A 16,860-nucleotide genomic window follows, 5' to 3' on the forward strand; every position below is an offset into this window, starting at 1 on the left:
CAATTGCTAGTGTAGTGGGGCTGAAAAGAATCCAGCTCTTTTGTAATTATTTTGTATGTAATTCCCCCTGTTTGTCATTGTCTGATACATCTTAATGTAATGTGTTTCAGAGTGTGTGTATGTGAGCAGGTGGTAAGGTATTCAGTTTGGAATATGTCTATGAAGGTTGCCTTACAATGTTGAGATAAAAAGTGTTTAAAACAATTTTGCTTGACAAAAGGAAAAACCTCCATCACAATAAGGAAAATCTCTTTGAAGCATCCTACTGCAATTGAATCTAATTTTCGGCCAGCCTCTATTTTGGTGTCTTATTGATGTGGCATCTCTGTGATGTCATTCTCTTCACAAAGTATGATGGGGGTCTTGTATATCATCTTTTGGGCATCTGTGTCAGGTCTCATCTATGCCCAGGTCCTACAGTCTTAGGATCCATTCTGTCATCTGTTAAAGGTGTTGTCTGCTACAGTTGGGAACCACCTTAATTCTAATTATCTAGTAGGGAAGAAAAAGAAAATATCAGTTGTTTTCAAATTTTTTCTTTCTCCTACCCATCTGTCATTTTCTCTGTCCAGTCCTCTTGTGGAATTCTTCTGAAATTCTTCTGTTTTTTTTGGTTCCTAATATGGGAATATAAAGAAGAAACTCTTTGGGGGAATTTTCCCTTCCGAGTGTGGTTAACGGTCCCATCTCACCCACTGATGATTTAAAAACTTATTCCAGATGTCACTTCTATTCTGAAATTAAAAAAATATATATTTTAACCACTTGGTGTTTTTCTGGAACCCAGGCTGCCGTATCTGAATTTCTACTAATATATATATTTTAATTCTAACAATCCCCTCTTTCTCCTCTACAATCATCTCGGTATCAATTGGGGATGAGAAGTCTAGGAATCTTGATCTTGTTAACCTGTGGAGAGATAAAGAAACATGAGTATACATGTTATTGTTTACTCTGAGAACTCACTTTGTTTGCAAAATTCCTAGAATAATAGGGATATAGGGATAGAGATCTTTCTTCTCATGTAACCAGTCAGCAAGAGAATTTTGTCTTCACAAAGGTTAATTGCAAAAACTTCTGTGGGAGGGGCTGATGTACATGATTAGAAGCCATTGTTTTAAAATGTAAATATGCTTGCTTTGAAGAGACAAATGCTAGTATAGTGGGGGCTGGAAAGAATCCAGCTCTCTTGTAATTATTATATATTTGTTTAGATGTGCTTCAATAACATATATCCTTCTAATTAGATTAGTGCACCATTTTTAGTGGACTATTGTTTCAATCTGCTTTGTAACACTCATTGCAGTCTCATTCTGTGAGGATTTAAGAATAAAGGTATAATTCAAACTAATTGAAGATTCTTCCAAAACAGAACAAAAATGGAAATATATTGTGATAGTACTGTTTTAGTTTAATTAAAATGACCTGCAAGTACCCTACCCTATAATCTCTGAGACCTTCATGTCCACTCCTTCTAAATCCTCTGTCCACCACAACAACTCACTGCCCCATTTGTATCTACTGTCTCTCATTACCCATCCCTCTAGAATGTATGCTCTCATGGGCAGGGTCCTATCTCCCCTATGTCTCAAGTCTGTTACCCTCATATGATAATGTTGTCATGTTTTAAGTAGGTGTTAGTATGCTTAATTGTATTCTTGTATTCTTATAATCTGTATCTGCTATTATATTGATTGTATTCATGCATGTTATGTTGTATGATAGCTGTCCAACGCTACGTAATCTGTGGCGCCATTTAAATAAATTTTGATGATGATTATTATTGTTCACATAAGCTATGTATTGATGAAGAAATCTTCCTTTTATTTCAGACTGATGCAGCACTCATGTATGATGCAGTACATGTGGTTTCAGTAGCTGTACAGCAATTTCCACAAATGACAGTCAGTTCCTTACAATGTAATCGACATAAACCTTGGCGATTTGGTGCTCGGTTTATCAGCCTCATTAAAGAGGTAAGTCATGGCTTAAGCCATTATTAATATTCATTGTAGCTTATCCTTAAGAAAAACATAACTAATGTGTAAATAAAACAGGATCCTGAGTTGCTGCACATACATGTTGTATACATTGTTATATGAACATTAGCCAACATAATCTATTCAAATGATATAAAATCCTCATGAATTACATGCCCTTCTGCTCCACGGGAGCTTTCTGTCCTCCCTGAGCTCACCTTAGGACACCTGCGTTTGACAGGTGTAGTGCCCCAATCGATCTCCCCACCTGCCACTGTCGTCGGAGCGGGTCTGTTTTAAAACAATTAAAGCCCCCTCCACATGGACCAAGAGAACTGGACTTTTATAACATGATTTGTCAATATACTTTTTCAACTTTCTTCTATCATGCTGTTTAACTTAGCTTCAAATATTCAGAACTGTTTTTTTTATGTCAGTAACTTGAAACTATCTTTGTAAAGTTAAAAAGTGATACCAAGAGTCATTAGTCACTACTGAACAATAGGCACAGAAATAAGACATATAATAACTGACAAAAGTAATCCACGTTATACACCTCTCTGTTTAAATGACTGATTGATCAGATAAAAAACATTGCATTAACAATTAGATTTTACAAAATATATTTTTCTTTGTCTTGACTGCTACAAAATGTATAAACGTTTGCCAGCAACTATTTTATGACTTAGTACAATTCAGCAACAAACAAGTTTATAAAAAACATGTATAGCTAAAACATTTATCTAAACAATTAAAATGTTAAAATATAACAGGTAATGTATGTGGTAAAGTACACACAAGCATCGTTCCATATTTATGGGCATAATGGTTTTGAGACCTTTAGTACAGAACACATATTTAGGGCTAGATTTACTAAACGGCGGGTTTGGAAAAGTGGAGATGTTGCCTATAGCAACCAATCAGATTCTAGCTGTGATTTTGTAGAATGTACTAAATAAATGAAAGCTAGAATCTGATTGGTTGCTATAGGCAACATCTCCACTTTTCCAAATCCGCCGTTTAGTAAATATACCCCTTAGTCTCTAATTAGACAGACATAACAGCTTAATGCATTTGGCTCTCCTGTGTCAGCTGTTGGGAGTAAAGTTTTCAGACCCTAGAGCAACTTTCCTCTCAGCCCAGTGGTGGTTTGCAAATCATGTTAGCTACCTAAAGTAAGTGTAATTTTCCCTTTTATTTTTTCCGCCTAAGTTTCCTTTCCTATTAACCCTACATTAATTTACCCTCTTCATCAAGTTGGCCAGAGTGTTCAACAGACACCTTCTAGTCCTAGTTCCGCATGAATTGTGAATTAGAGTGGTCAGTATTAGAAGGCAATTAACAAAAGCAGCATTAATGTTGGGTAAATCACAAAAGTTATACTAACTTATTGGATAAAGCACAAGAGCAAAAATAAGTGCAGAAGTTTGGATTTATACAGTCCCCAAAGGAGCAGGACATGGACATTTATCATAAACCAACAAATTGGACCTTAACTTGAGCCCCCTAAAACTCAGGGCCCTACAGAAGCTGAATAAGCAGGTCTAACTATTTTTATAATCTTAATTCTCATAAAAAACGGAAACTGGTTAGGTTACTACTCTCTGGTCAACAAAATAATATATAATGATCAACTCTGGAATAAAATTTGGAGATATAATGTATCAAGAGTTCATTGAAAAGTAGCTAGTATAGACGGACACGTTTTAAACAAGGTAAGGAAGTCTGAAAGATAACATATAGCAAAACTTTACTTATGGTAATAGATATAAATCAGAACTTATAAATTAAAAAATGTTTAAAAAACATGGCTATTATAAGGATTTTATAACAAAACAATTAGCTTACATATTATTATCATTTCAGTAGTTTGGTGTATTCAGTCAAGTATAACATTTCAAATGCAATGCAAATGGTATACTGCAAAACATTAAGGCATTTTAAATTACAGTATCAAAATATGTATAAACTCTGAAAAGCACATGCTCTCTGACAAAACATAATCTGCCACAAGGTAAATTATTTAAATGTGCTGAATATTTTATATTCTTACTTTTGAAAACATTAATATGATCCCTTTTATCTACCTTACTTATGCAAATTGTTATTTTCTACCTTAGGCTCACTGGGAAGGCCTCACAGGCAGGATAACTTTCAACAAAACCAATGGCTTACGGACTGACTTTGATTTAGATGTGATCAGTCTCAAGGAAGAAGGCCTCGAAAAGGTACTTGATATGTTCAACCTATGGACTGAGAGATTAGCAAAATATTGAAGCGTAGTCTTATGAGAATTGCTTTTGATGTTGTACTTGTTTACTGTTTGCCTAAGTCTGAGATATTAAATTAAATTTAAGCTATTATCAATACAATAAACTGCTAATGAACATACCCAGGGGTGTTTTAAAGAGTTGAAACAAGTAATCTGTAAAGGTAAAGATAAATTAAAAAGCTGCGTATTCCCTGTACAATGTTTGCTGGATAATTGCATCTGATTTATTATGTAATTGAATAATACAGTTATTATAGTTAATGTTACGTTTGGTTTGTCAGATTTACTAAAATAATTTATCATTATATGCATATGCAGTATTTATATATGTGCTGGGGAAGGATTCGTGGATGGGATCTTTTCCATAATTCATTCAGGGAAGGACAAAAACACCAATTGTATCTTTTAGGCTACAGATATTTCAGGAAAGCAAAGCTGCATTTCCACTTTACACAGCAAATACCAGATAAATAAACATCTGCTTGTCTGAGCCTCTAACTAAAATTTAGTCAGAACCATGGCTTTAATTGTGTCCCCTAATGGGAGTAACAGCAAAAACAACTGTTTATATCACAAATATTCAGCTTTTACTTAGATGTTCTTTAACAGAAGCAGCAGAAGCAGCAGGCGCTCAGCTTTTTACAGTCATGTTGTCTCCACACAACCAAAGTTGAGAGAGAGAGAGAGAGAGAGAGACAGAGAGAGAGAGAGAATTGCAGAGAGAGAGAGGGAGAGAGAGAAATAAATAAAGAGAGAGAGACTTCTATGGCTAGGGTATTATTTCAACAGCAATCACAGATGGAATAGGTGGACTGGCCTAAAGATTGGGAAATAAACATGTTCACTCTCATTTCTCAGATAAAACCAGCCACAGCTCACATTTTACTTAATATAAGGAATAATGTAAATCTCTAAATGTTATATATACACAAGCACAAGACGTTAAGTCTTACAGTAAACACATTTTCTTAGTGAGCATAAAACATTGCATTAGACCTCACAGATATAATTTACTGTAGTTTATACATATAAATATAGGTATCATCACAGACGTATGTGAATATGAGAAGTGGATTGGGTTGAGAATACTTAGATGTCATTATGTGTGTGTGCATTTGGGTGTATGGGGAGGGGCATGAGGTAAGATGAGGCTGAAGGAAAGGAGGCTGTGGTCAGAGAGGGGGAATGTTAAGTTGGTGAAACTAGAGATGAAGCAGTAGTGGGAGAAGACAAGGTCAAGGGAGTATCTATCACAATGTTTGGGTGAAGAGGTCACTGAGAGCAACCAAAGAAGGAAGTTAGTGAAAGAAGTTTAGTGGTAGAGAAGACAGTGGGATTATCAATGGGAATGTTGAAATCGTCTAGTATGAAAGTAGGCAGGTCAAAGGATAGAAAAAAAGTTAGTCAGGCCACAAAGTTGTCAAAAATTGGGAAACTGGACCTGGGGGTGATAAATGACAGCAACATGAAAGTGGAAAGGATAAAATAGATGGATAGTGTGGACTTCAAAGGAAGTGAATGAGAGTGAGGGTTCAGAATGTATGACTTGGAAGATGCAACATGGAGAAAGTATAATGCCTAGACCACCACCTGATCTGTTTCCGGGTCTGGGGTTTGGCTGAGGGAGAATCCCCTGTAGGAGAGAGCTGCAGAGGAAGTAGAGTCAGAGGAGGTGAGCCAAGTTTCGGTAATGGCAAAGATGATGAGGGATTTAGAAAGTAATATATCATGAATGAATGCAAGATTGTTACAAACAGATCTGGAGTTCCATAGTGCACAGGAGAAGGGAATGGATGGAAATATTTGGGAATGAGCAAGAAGTGTGAGCAGAGAATGGGGATTGTAAGGCGTCCAGGGTTAGGAGAGTTGTCACCAGCAGCCATGAGAAGAAGCAGGGTGAGGAAGAGAACATATAAAGAGGAATTTGTGGGCGTGAGGTTTATTTTGGTTTATGTAGGTTAGTGAGTGTGGTGGGTGCAGGAGACAAAACAGTTCATGTGTGCAGACTAGTGAGGAGAAAATTAGTGAAGGGGAAATTATAATAGGGGAGGCAGTAATAGGATGATGGAGAAAGAAGAGGAGTTTGAAAAGATGTGTGGTGAGAGTGAATAGGAGAGAGTGTACATCCTGCAGCCCGAGGGGCAGGAAAAGGAAAAAAAACAAAACAAAACTTAATAATCCAGCGGCACCCGGGACCCAGCATCCTCCTCTCTCATGCCTCTTGTCACTGTCAGGTGTGATGACGTCACTCACGACATTCAGTGAGAAGCGAGGAGGGAGGATGCTGGGTCCAAGGCACCGCCAGATTGTTTTTTTTATTCTCTACCTGGCAGCGGCACCACTGGGAACCAGGGACATATACTATAAAAAAATGTAAATGAATGACTTGTGGCGGATTCATGATATGGCCAGGATACACATTTTTTAATTATTTCTTATTGGCAACATCTGTGGTCTGCATGCAGGTAACTGTCAATCACTTGCAGTTCCCTCTATTCAGTTTTATGCTTTGGGAAACACACCTGACATGATGCAATGTATTTCCTTGAAGTAGCAACATGTGTAGAATAAATAAATTATCTAGTGTTGGAAGACACTTTGATGCTTGCTCCATCAGCATGAATGAATAAATAAAAAATAATTAACATGTGAATAAACAAATTAATTAATTCATCTGTTCTCCTGATAAATATTACTGTTCAGTCATGGTGAAAAGTTTTGACAATGGCACAAGTATTGGTTTTCACAAAGTTTGTTGCTTCAGTGTTTTAAGAACTTTTTGTCAGATGTTGCTATGGTATACTGAAGTAAAATTGCAAGCATTTCATAAGTGTCAAAGGCTTTTATTAACAATTACATTAAGTTTATGCAAAGAGTCAATATTTGCAGAGTTAAACCTTCTTTTTGAAGACCTCTACAATTCGCCCTGGCATGCTGTCAATCAACTTCTGAGCCACATACTGACTGATGGCTGCCCATTCTTGTCTAATCATTGCCTGGAGTTTGTCAGAATTTGTGGGTTTTTGTTTTTCCACCCGTCTCTTGAGGGTTTTCCACAAGTTCTCATTTGGATTAAGGTCTGGGGAGTTTTCTGGCCTTGAAATTTTAATGTTTGTATTCCAAAGCCACTTAGTTATCACTTTTGCCTTATGGCAAGGTGCTCCATCATGCTGGAAAAGGCATTGTTCATTACCAAGCTGTTATTGGATGATTGGGAGAAATTGCTCTTGGAGGATGTTTTAGTACCATTCTTTATTCATGGCTGTTTTCTTAGGCAACATTGTGAATGAGCCCACTCCCTTGGCTGAGAAGCAACCCCACACATGAATAGGCTTAGGATGCTTTACTGTTGACATGACACAGCACTGATGGTTGCGCTCACCTTTCCTTCTCCGGACAAGTGTTTTTTCCAGATGCCCCAAACAATTTGAAAGGGGATTCATCAGAAAAAATGACTTTACCCCAGTCCTCAGCAGTCCAATCCCTGTAACGTTTGCAGAATATCAGTCTGTCCCTGATGTTTTTCCAGGAGGGATGTGGCTTCTTTGCCAGCCTTCTTGACACCAGGACATCCTCCAAAAATCTTTGCCTCACTGTGCGTGCAAATGCACTCACACCTGCCTGCTGCCAGCAAGCTCTGCACTGATCCTGCTGCTGAATGAACTTTAGGAGACGTCCTGGCGCTTGCTGGATGTTCTTGGACGCCTTGAAGCCTTCTTCACAGCTATTAAACATCTCTCTTTGAAGTTCTTGATTATCCGATAAATGGTTGATTTAGGTGCAATCTTACTAGCAGCAATATCCTTGCCTTTGAAGCCCTTTTTGTGCAATGCAATGGTGACTGCATGTGTTTCCTTGCAGTTAACCATAGCTACCAGTGTAAGGACATGATTTCAAGCACCATCCTCCTTTTAAAGCTTCCAGTCTGTTATTCTAACTCAATCAGCATTACAGAGTGATCTCTAGCCTTGTCCTCGTCAACACTCTCACCTGTGTTAACGAGAGAATCACTGACCTGATGTCAGCTGGTCCTTTTGTGGGAGGGCTGAAACGCAGTGAAAATGTTGTTTCTGGGATAAAGTTCATTGTCATGGCAAAGAGGGACTTTGAAATTAATTGCAATTCATCTGATCACACTTCATGACATTCTGAACTGTATGCAAATTGCCATCATAAAAATAGAGGCAGAAGACTTTGTGAAAAATAATGTTTGTGTTATTCTCAAAACTTTTGGCCGACTGTTTATAAACAGCAGACAATGAGTCAAATGTCTTGCTGCACTTCTTTCATATAATGATTAGTAAGTTCATTGGAAAATCTTGGGTCCCTTAACTGACAAACTGAGTGCTTATGGAGCACACAGATTATTTGATTATATTAAATATAATAAGCATATTTCAAGCAGTAATTTAAATGTGATTCAGATTACCATAGATGGGTCACCTTATGATGCCCTACACTTTACAGTTTGTCATGTGCATCACATATGTTTAAAAGCAGATATTATCTTTTAAAACATGCATATACAATGAGCAGGGTAAAACACAAGAGAGACTTTGACAAAAAAACTCATTATAGTGCATATCAAATACCAAAAGGAAAGAAAATTGCTAACCATATCTTTCAAGAGAAACAACTCCTAAGTTTTGCTGTAAGACGTACTGTATATAAAATACAATATTCACATGTGAGGCTTATAGATAAATAATGAATGTTATGACAACTAAAATGAACACGGTGGCATGTTTGTGACAGTTGTCTTGTAAATTTACCCAGCCAGCCATCCTGAGCTAGTCAGTGTTACTTCATATAAACTATAGAAACAGAGTTCAGTGAAAAAGTCTATTACAAAGGAAATATAAGTTGAAATGATTGTAAGGCATTATAAATAATATATAATGCCTGTCAATGCTATTTTTATATCTTGCCTTCACTGTGATAAACTGCGTATTACATGTTACATTATAATTTTGCAAAAAATAATTACTTTATTTATTGAAAGCTTAATCTGTGTTTTTAGAAGGCATAAATTTTAAAGTGTAAAACTCTTTTGAATGTGCTGTATGCTTTAATTTGTGGCGTTTCTCATTGGCTGATGGGAGGCATTGACTGGAGAGAGGGAATTTCGTGGAAAGTACAGCATATGCACACTTGTGCACCCAGATAAGCGGAACAGTAAAAAAAAATTTTTTTATCTTGTCAAGTGTGATTAATGTGGCAAAGGGTTGGAGATTGCACATTTTTGTCAATGATACTTGTTCTTTGAAGGAGAGCATGGCCATTTCAACTCTGTAAAAGGTCTTTGCACCAATTCTGAGTTTGTAAAAATCCGGCCTTGTAATACACTGCAAATGGGATGTATTGTGTGCATAACAGTTGCACTTCAGTGGAGAAGCAAGTTTCTAGTTAAACTTTCCCCTTTTTAATAGATACAGTCCCTAAGACAGACCCTCACTCTCATGATTACTTTAGGCCAAAATGAGGTAAAACCGAGCAGTATTTTAGGGGATAATGGAAAAGATGAATATCATGAAAAAGGAATAGTCTAAAGGGGTGAAGGATTGGGCATTTTATATAACATTTACATTTTTGCTCAGTGCACCTCTTAAGAGGAATTTGTGAGTCATAAAGAGTGCATGATATTAGAATGAGTTACATAAAGTATATGCTTCACTGTGTAGAATGATATTTATTATGTTTAATAAATGTAAACACATAACATATTGTCTAATATAATTGACATCAGTCATAATTAACAGTGCATAATACTTGCTATAAGAATTTTTGCGCAGTAATGTTGATTGCCACTATCATTTCATTTGATATGATATTCTTTAATATTACATTTCCAAAAGCATGCTTCTTTCAGTATCCTAATTGATACTGGGACTTTCTTGAATTTAAAGTGTATTGTGCAACAGGGGAATGAGCTATTTTTTGATTACAAGTTAAATCTATCCAGTTTTGGATTTGATTTGAAATTAAAATACATGTTGTAAACAAATTGGCTGAAACAAAACTGGTACCAAGGTTAATCTGACAACTAGACATGCTTCTGGAGAAATAACTTTTTTTTTTACTAAATATCATGTGCATCATGTAATATTTATACAGTGATTTGCTGTTCTGGCCAAACTGTTTCAAAGTTGTCAATGTCATATCATCTTTTGTAAATTGTAGACAGCACATTGGTTACCAATGCACTGGTCATGGGTTTGATTCCAACTACTCCTGTGTGGCATTTGTATGTTGTCCCCTGCTATATGGGATTACTTTGGGTGCTCTGGGTTCCTCCCACACTCCAAAGACATACTGGTAGGTTAATTGGCTTCTGATGAAATTAACCCTAGTGTTTGTGTCAGGGACTATAGATTGTAAGATAAACTCGGTCATGGACTGATGTCAGGTTACATATCCTCCATACAGTGCTGTGTAATATGTAAGCTCAATAAAAATAACTGTTAATAATAAATAAGTATCGCATAGGTTATTCATAATATTTAATGTTACAAATTTTAGATGAACTAAATTGCTTCTTCTGCAAATTTAAAATGTCTGACCCAGCTATGAATATATATCGATATGACCTCAGTTATAAATCACAAAATGACCAGGACACAGTGCAAAATCCTTAAAGTCAATGCAAAAATTGATTAATTTTCATAGCAGGATTACTAAATTGAGATAAAAATCTGGAGAGGATGTATTTTAGGGGTGTTTCTTGCTTTGTTAAAAATTATTGCATGTTATGCCTGCTATTCATATGCAAAAGCATCCTGAAAAAATTACATATATATATATATATATATATATATATATATATATACAAATTTACATCTGTATCATATTTTTTAATCAAGACCATTTTACTTATTGTTTAGAAAATGGTTACTGAACAAGTATCTGAGTTTCCTTCAACTAAGTCATTTTGAGATTCTCAAAGCTTTTCAATCTGATTTTCAAATCAGAAAATGAATAAAGCGTTTGCATTTTCTCTAATTGTAGACAATGATAGTAGTAGTATTCATAATAATAATATTAGTAATGATAATAGTAATAATAATATGTATTTTGTAATTGGAGTGAATAGTATTATTAATGCAATTCCCTCAACCTCAGTTTTCCTTTAATACTCATTGTTGTAACAATTGTCTTAATCTTCTTGTTTTCAAGTAACTAAATATCTAACTAACTAATTACTTGAATAACTAACTGACTAACTAAGTCTCTGAATATACCCCATAACAATATTTGACATAATAACAATATGTAATATCTAAAATGAATTGTAAAAGTTGAGATTGAAAATATTAAATGGCAATACATAGTATCTTGTTACAATTTCGAGTCACAAAATAAATATATTTTGTCAAGGTTTTCTTTATTATGTTTGTGGTACTTTGAGAGACATGAAAAGACATGCAAATTAGTAATATACAGTATGTGTGGTTGTTGTGATACGTCCTTTGTATCGTATGAAAAAAAATGATTTTTCCATGTGATCACTGTGGTTCCAAAGCACAAGAGTTTTATTTGCAGTACAGATTACATGGCAAAGTATCGCCTATGCGGTGAGAACTGTCAGGAGCTTCTATAAGAATGCTCTGGTTTCCAAAGCCAGAGGTGAAAAATGTACACACTTTACAGTAATAAAAAGCAGTGTCATCAAACTTGATTTGTTTATGTTGGAAACCTTAAATACAATATTTACCACATTTTATTTTTAGATCAACTGAAAGAAATCAATTAATCTTATTTTTATGCTGTTGTTTGCGATGCTTATTATTTAATTGCGTATTAATCACATTGAAAATTATCTTATTGTGCAAAAATTGCTGATAACCACCTTCATTCAATTATTAAACTTCAACAGTCCACCCTTTGAGAGTTTATCCAACACGCTCAGTCATTCAAGTCTCTGTTGCTAAGACCCTCTTAGACCATTATATTATAATTTTCTGGGATCACCTCAGTTTATTCTTTATTACACTTTAACACAGCAGGAATACATCTGAAACATAAGAAAATTATTATCAAGACACCAACTATAAGGATATGGAGCTTACCTATACTAATAGTCAGTTCTTGAGCCTAAACCTGAAAACCCTGTAACAGGATTCAACCATGAGACCCAACCTACTACTTTCTCCCCTATTGAGGCATTATGGGTCTTGTGAAATTCCCATTTCAACTGTACATTACCAATGTCAATGGGTCTTTGATTAAACTTGTGGAGCGGACTATTGTCTTTTCATTCTGTTCAGCTTCCCAATGCTTAAATTTGTTAGAGGGCGTAAAATTCAGGCACAACAAAGACCTGTCTACCGAGTATTGATGAAGTGTCAAACTAGGGGATCTTGTAATATTTCACCTTGCTTCCATCGGTCTCCCCCCTGTAATTCGAGAACCTCAGATATATGTAGTAGTAAGGCTACTGATCATACATTAGTTTGTCCCTGAGGCACATGAGAACACACCCAGCTTTCAGTTTTCTTTAAGACTGTACCCACTAATGAATGATAATTATCTAATGGATGTCTGTCCAGGTTCAAATTACTATTAGACTGACAATGCTGGATGCACTTCCCTTCGATTATGGGGTCACAGTAATTACAAATACAATATTCTTCAGACAGTAGTCCCTTATATTTTTCCAAACTCCAAGGTCAGTAGATCTTTTGTTTATACCTGAATTAATAAAGCATTAGAGTGAACTAAATTTGCTAATGTCCTACTTCATCGCCACAACATTAGTACTATCACCCAAACCAGTTTCCATCACCTGATGACTACTGCATAAATAGATTGTCCTGGAAAAAATAAGGATGAAAAAACTTGCGCTCCATGATGGGAGAGTAGACTTTGTCGGCTCCCTGGCTCAGAGATTAATGAATGCGATTTTAAATGTCACAGAAAAGATTCACGAGTGTTGAGGTTGTAGTGTCAACCTCAGCCTTGTCTGGAACCTTTACCGGATTGTTGACTTTCTGCAGGGGGTGGCATGGATCTAAGGGTCTCTTTCTGCTGCTTTCAAGAATGCGGTGCTGGTCATCAATACTTGGTGTTGGCCTTCCCACATGTCTATTAAACAACATGAGCGTAGGAAATTGCAGATCATAACATATTCCCCAGGTTCAACATCATGATTATTAGTGTCTGGTATATCAGGAGACTGTATTTTGAGATTCTTTTGTTGCTGTCTCAATTGTTTGCTCATCATTATAAGATATTGAACAGTCACTTCATTGTTACAAGTAAAATTGGGGATCTACCATCAAATGAGGTTGTCTGCCAAAGAATATCTAAAGAGGTGACAGGTTAAGAGGTGGTCTAGGAGTGGTTCTAATGCTGCGAAGTACTAGTGGCAATGCTAATTCAGTTTAAGCCATTACTTTACTCAATTTGCTCTTTACTTTCCAACTGGCTTGTGATCTATAGGGAGTGTGCAACTCATTATCTATGCACATGAGCTTGCTCATAAGCTGAAAGACATCACCTGTAAAATTCATATCCTGATGAATTTAAATGATTTTGGGAATACCAAACTTATAATTTCTTGAACACTTTTCTTAGCAGTGAAAACATCAGTATTAGAGGAAGCTGGATAAGCCTCTACCCAGTTAGAGAAAATATCAATACACACTAATGCATACTTGTGATTCCTGAAGGGTGGTAATTTAATGAAGTCGATTGGTATGACCTGGAATGGTACTGCTTCAAGAGGAATGTAGAATGCCACTGTTGGTATTGCTTTTCCTGTATTCTCTCTCAGACAAGTAATACAAGACAATGCTTTCATACTAGCTTGTGAAGAGAAGCCCGATGTATTCCAATATGCTCTTTACCAATTTGCACATACCCTCCTTACCCAGATGAGTCAGACCATGGGTCACCTCTGCTTAAGCTTAGAAGATATGCCTTGGGCGCTACTGGCCTACCTTGTCCATCCATACAGAGTCCAGAGGACTCTTGACCACATCCCTTCAACTTCCAGACTACCATCTCCTGTAAGGAACACAAATCCTGTATTTCTATTAATTTATGTACACTGAGAGCTTCAAAAGTGTATCTGTATTTCTGCCAAATTCACCTTCAGCTAGAATTGCATTTTCCTCTACACTTTGTGCATCTCGAGGCACATGTTGTAGGTACATAGCAAGATTTAGCATATTAAACCTCTTAATTGTGATGTTTGCAGGTGTCATTAGTGCCAAAGCCCATTTTGTAAATCTTGCCGAGTTGACATGTCTAGTTTGGGGAGAAATTAGGAGGACAGATACCACATGTGGTATACAGTTGAATCATATCCCAGTACTACATCCTCACTCTTATTTACCAGAAAAGTAGTTGCTGCTACACTTCTTAGACACGTAGGGAATTATATTGCCACAGTGTCCAATTGTGCACTGCAGTATGTTGCTGGTAGGCTGGCATCATCAGGTTATTGTGTTAAAACTCCTGCAGCACAACCAGCAACTTCAGTACAGTATAACTCAAAAGGTTTTTCCTAGTCAGGTATTTCCAGAGCAGGTGCTTTAGTCAGAATTTGTTGTGGAATGCTTGCTCTGACGTCTCAGTATATGAGACATGCTCAGGTTTAGAGGATGAGACTAATTTCTGCAATGCTAAAGCCAACATAGAAAAAAAACCTGGTATCTCTGCCAATATTTCTTCTGATGGACTTGTCTCTATAAAAGAAGTGAGCAACATTCGCCTTTGTGGGTGCCCTACATATCCTGTATTTCCTGTGCGTGGTTTCCTGGAATATCTAAAAACACACCATATGATGTACAGTAAATTACACATCCCATTCTACATAAAACAAATATCAGCCAAGTAAGTTAGTAGGAGCCGCAGTAGCTGGAAGAAAAGAATGCTTAGTATGCAATAGCCCAATAGTAACTTCTACTGGGGTTGTCAAAGGATAATGATTCCCTTATCGTGTTATTCCCAGAGCTGATTTCTCTGGTGAAAAATTTAGGGAAGTTAATACAAATCTGCTCACTCCTGTGTCTACAAGACAAGTTTTATTAGTACCATATGTATTTATTTTTACTTTTGGTTACTCATTCTTATTAATAGTTAGTTTAACCATTTGTAAATTACAGGTGTGGTCCAAAGTTCGGAGATTAGCATGTGTATGCATGGCATTTGCTGCCATTGAGAAAGTATGCTCCTGATGTTGGCCTTTCTCTAATCTAGTATCAATTCTTTGCCAATTGCCTTGTCTCCTGTTATCCACATGGGAATGGATGGGCTTCTTCTACTTTCTGCAATTTCTAGAAAGATGCCCTTCTTTCCCACAGTTATATCAAGTTACTGCATACTCCTGCATTCGCTTTAGTGAACGTTGTTCCTGCAAAGCTAGTATTTTAGTTTATTTTTATGAATTTCATTCTTTCTACCAATATTTTTATAATGACTAATAGCAGACTCCTGTTATACCTCCACAATTTGAAACGGCTGTTTCTACTCTAATTTTTAAATTTTCTTTATCCCACCCAGATAAACTGACACTGCTAATTCTCTATGGTGAACAATATTTTTTATATCTTGGATTCCAGTATACAAACAAATGTCTGATATTGCCCTTGCAAAGTAACATACTGCACTTTCATTTTCCTTTTGTTAAATGGCAAATATTTTGTGCCATTTAATTATCACAGGAAGGTATACTCCTGGTTGGACATTAATGCTCTTTATATTTGTCTGCTTATCTTCTTCAGTTAAAGTTCTATCCTCCTCAGGTTGACTATTTTTAATAAAACATTGAATATCAGTATTAGGGGGAAGGCAATCCCTCAACAATACCCACTAATCTTTATTAGTTGGCTCATGTGAATTCCACAGATCCCTAATAAATTTATGACATTTGGCTAAATTTTTTCTAGGGTCAGGGAAATCAGACATAATAGAATGCAATTCAGATCTACTCCAAAGACCATGCATGACCACATGTCTGACTGGGAGCACCTCATCCTTATCAGTCTTACCGTTTGGAAAATAAATTGTTCGCACTGGATGTGATTCTATAGTATCACTACATCCAGTGTCACTAGCTGGTACTATTGCCTCTGCACAATGGATATTCCTGTGCTTATTAGCATGTGAAAGAGTTTTATTAGTGTCAGAAAAAGAGGATAGGACTATTTTCCCTTCCTTGTCTCTGTGGCACTTCTAGTTTTTGTAATGTATGAGCTAATGCAGAATTTAAAGTAGGCTCATCATCTTCCTCTTCACTAAAATTAATACATTTATTACATTACCTATTTAATATATTATTAGAAATAATTTGAATAGTTTAATGTTCCCACTAGAGGTAATTTTGCTATTATTTGCATACAAACTTTACCCTTATACAGCCATAAATTTAAACATGTTATATGTTTAAGTTGCAATTTCTGGGAACTTAACATACAAATTTTGTCTTTAACCATACTCAATATCTCAGGATTAAAGCTGATAATGCTAGGAAAAGGTCACAAACATTCAGCAGTTATTTTTGTTTTTGTCCACCTTCTACAATACACAGTTACTTTTGTACCATATTTTCTACTCATGGGGCGGCACGGTGGCGTAGTGGTTAGCACTTCTGCCTTACAGCACTGG

At 36.2% G+C, this 16,860-nt stretch overlaps 1 protein-coding gene across 3 annotated transcripts in view; it reads left to right on the plus strand.

Moving 5' to 3' along the window:
- Nucleotides 1-16,860, plus strand: part of GRIK2 (glutamate ionotropic receptor kainate type subunit 2) — a 519,986-nt gene that overhangs the window by 340,222 nt on the left and 162,904 nt on the right. For all 3 annotated transcript variants that reach the window (XM_075202839.1, XM_075202838.1, XM_075202840.1), the window contains 2 exons: nucleotides 1,833-1,976; nucleotides 4,100-4,207. In XM_075202839.1, the coding sequence (XP_075058940.1) occupies nucleotides 1,833-1,976; nucleotides 4,100-4,207 (252 nt within the window). The remainder of the gene's footprint in view (nucleotides 1-1,832; nucleotides 1,977-4,099; nucleotides 4,208-16,860) is intronic.

This window comes from Mixophyes fleayi, chromosome 3 (genome assembly GCF_038048845.1).
Source record: "Mixophyes fleayi isolate aMixFle1 chromosome 3, aMixFle1.hap1, whole genome shotgun sequence".
In the NCBI taxonomy this organism is placed as follows: Eukaryota; Metazoa; Chordata; class Amphibia; order Anura; family Limnodynastidae; genus Mixophyes; species Mixophyes fleayi.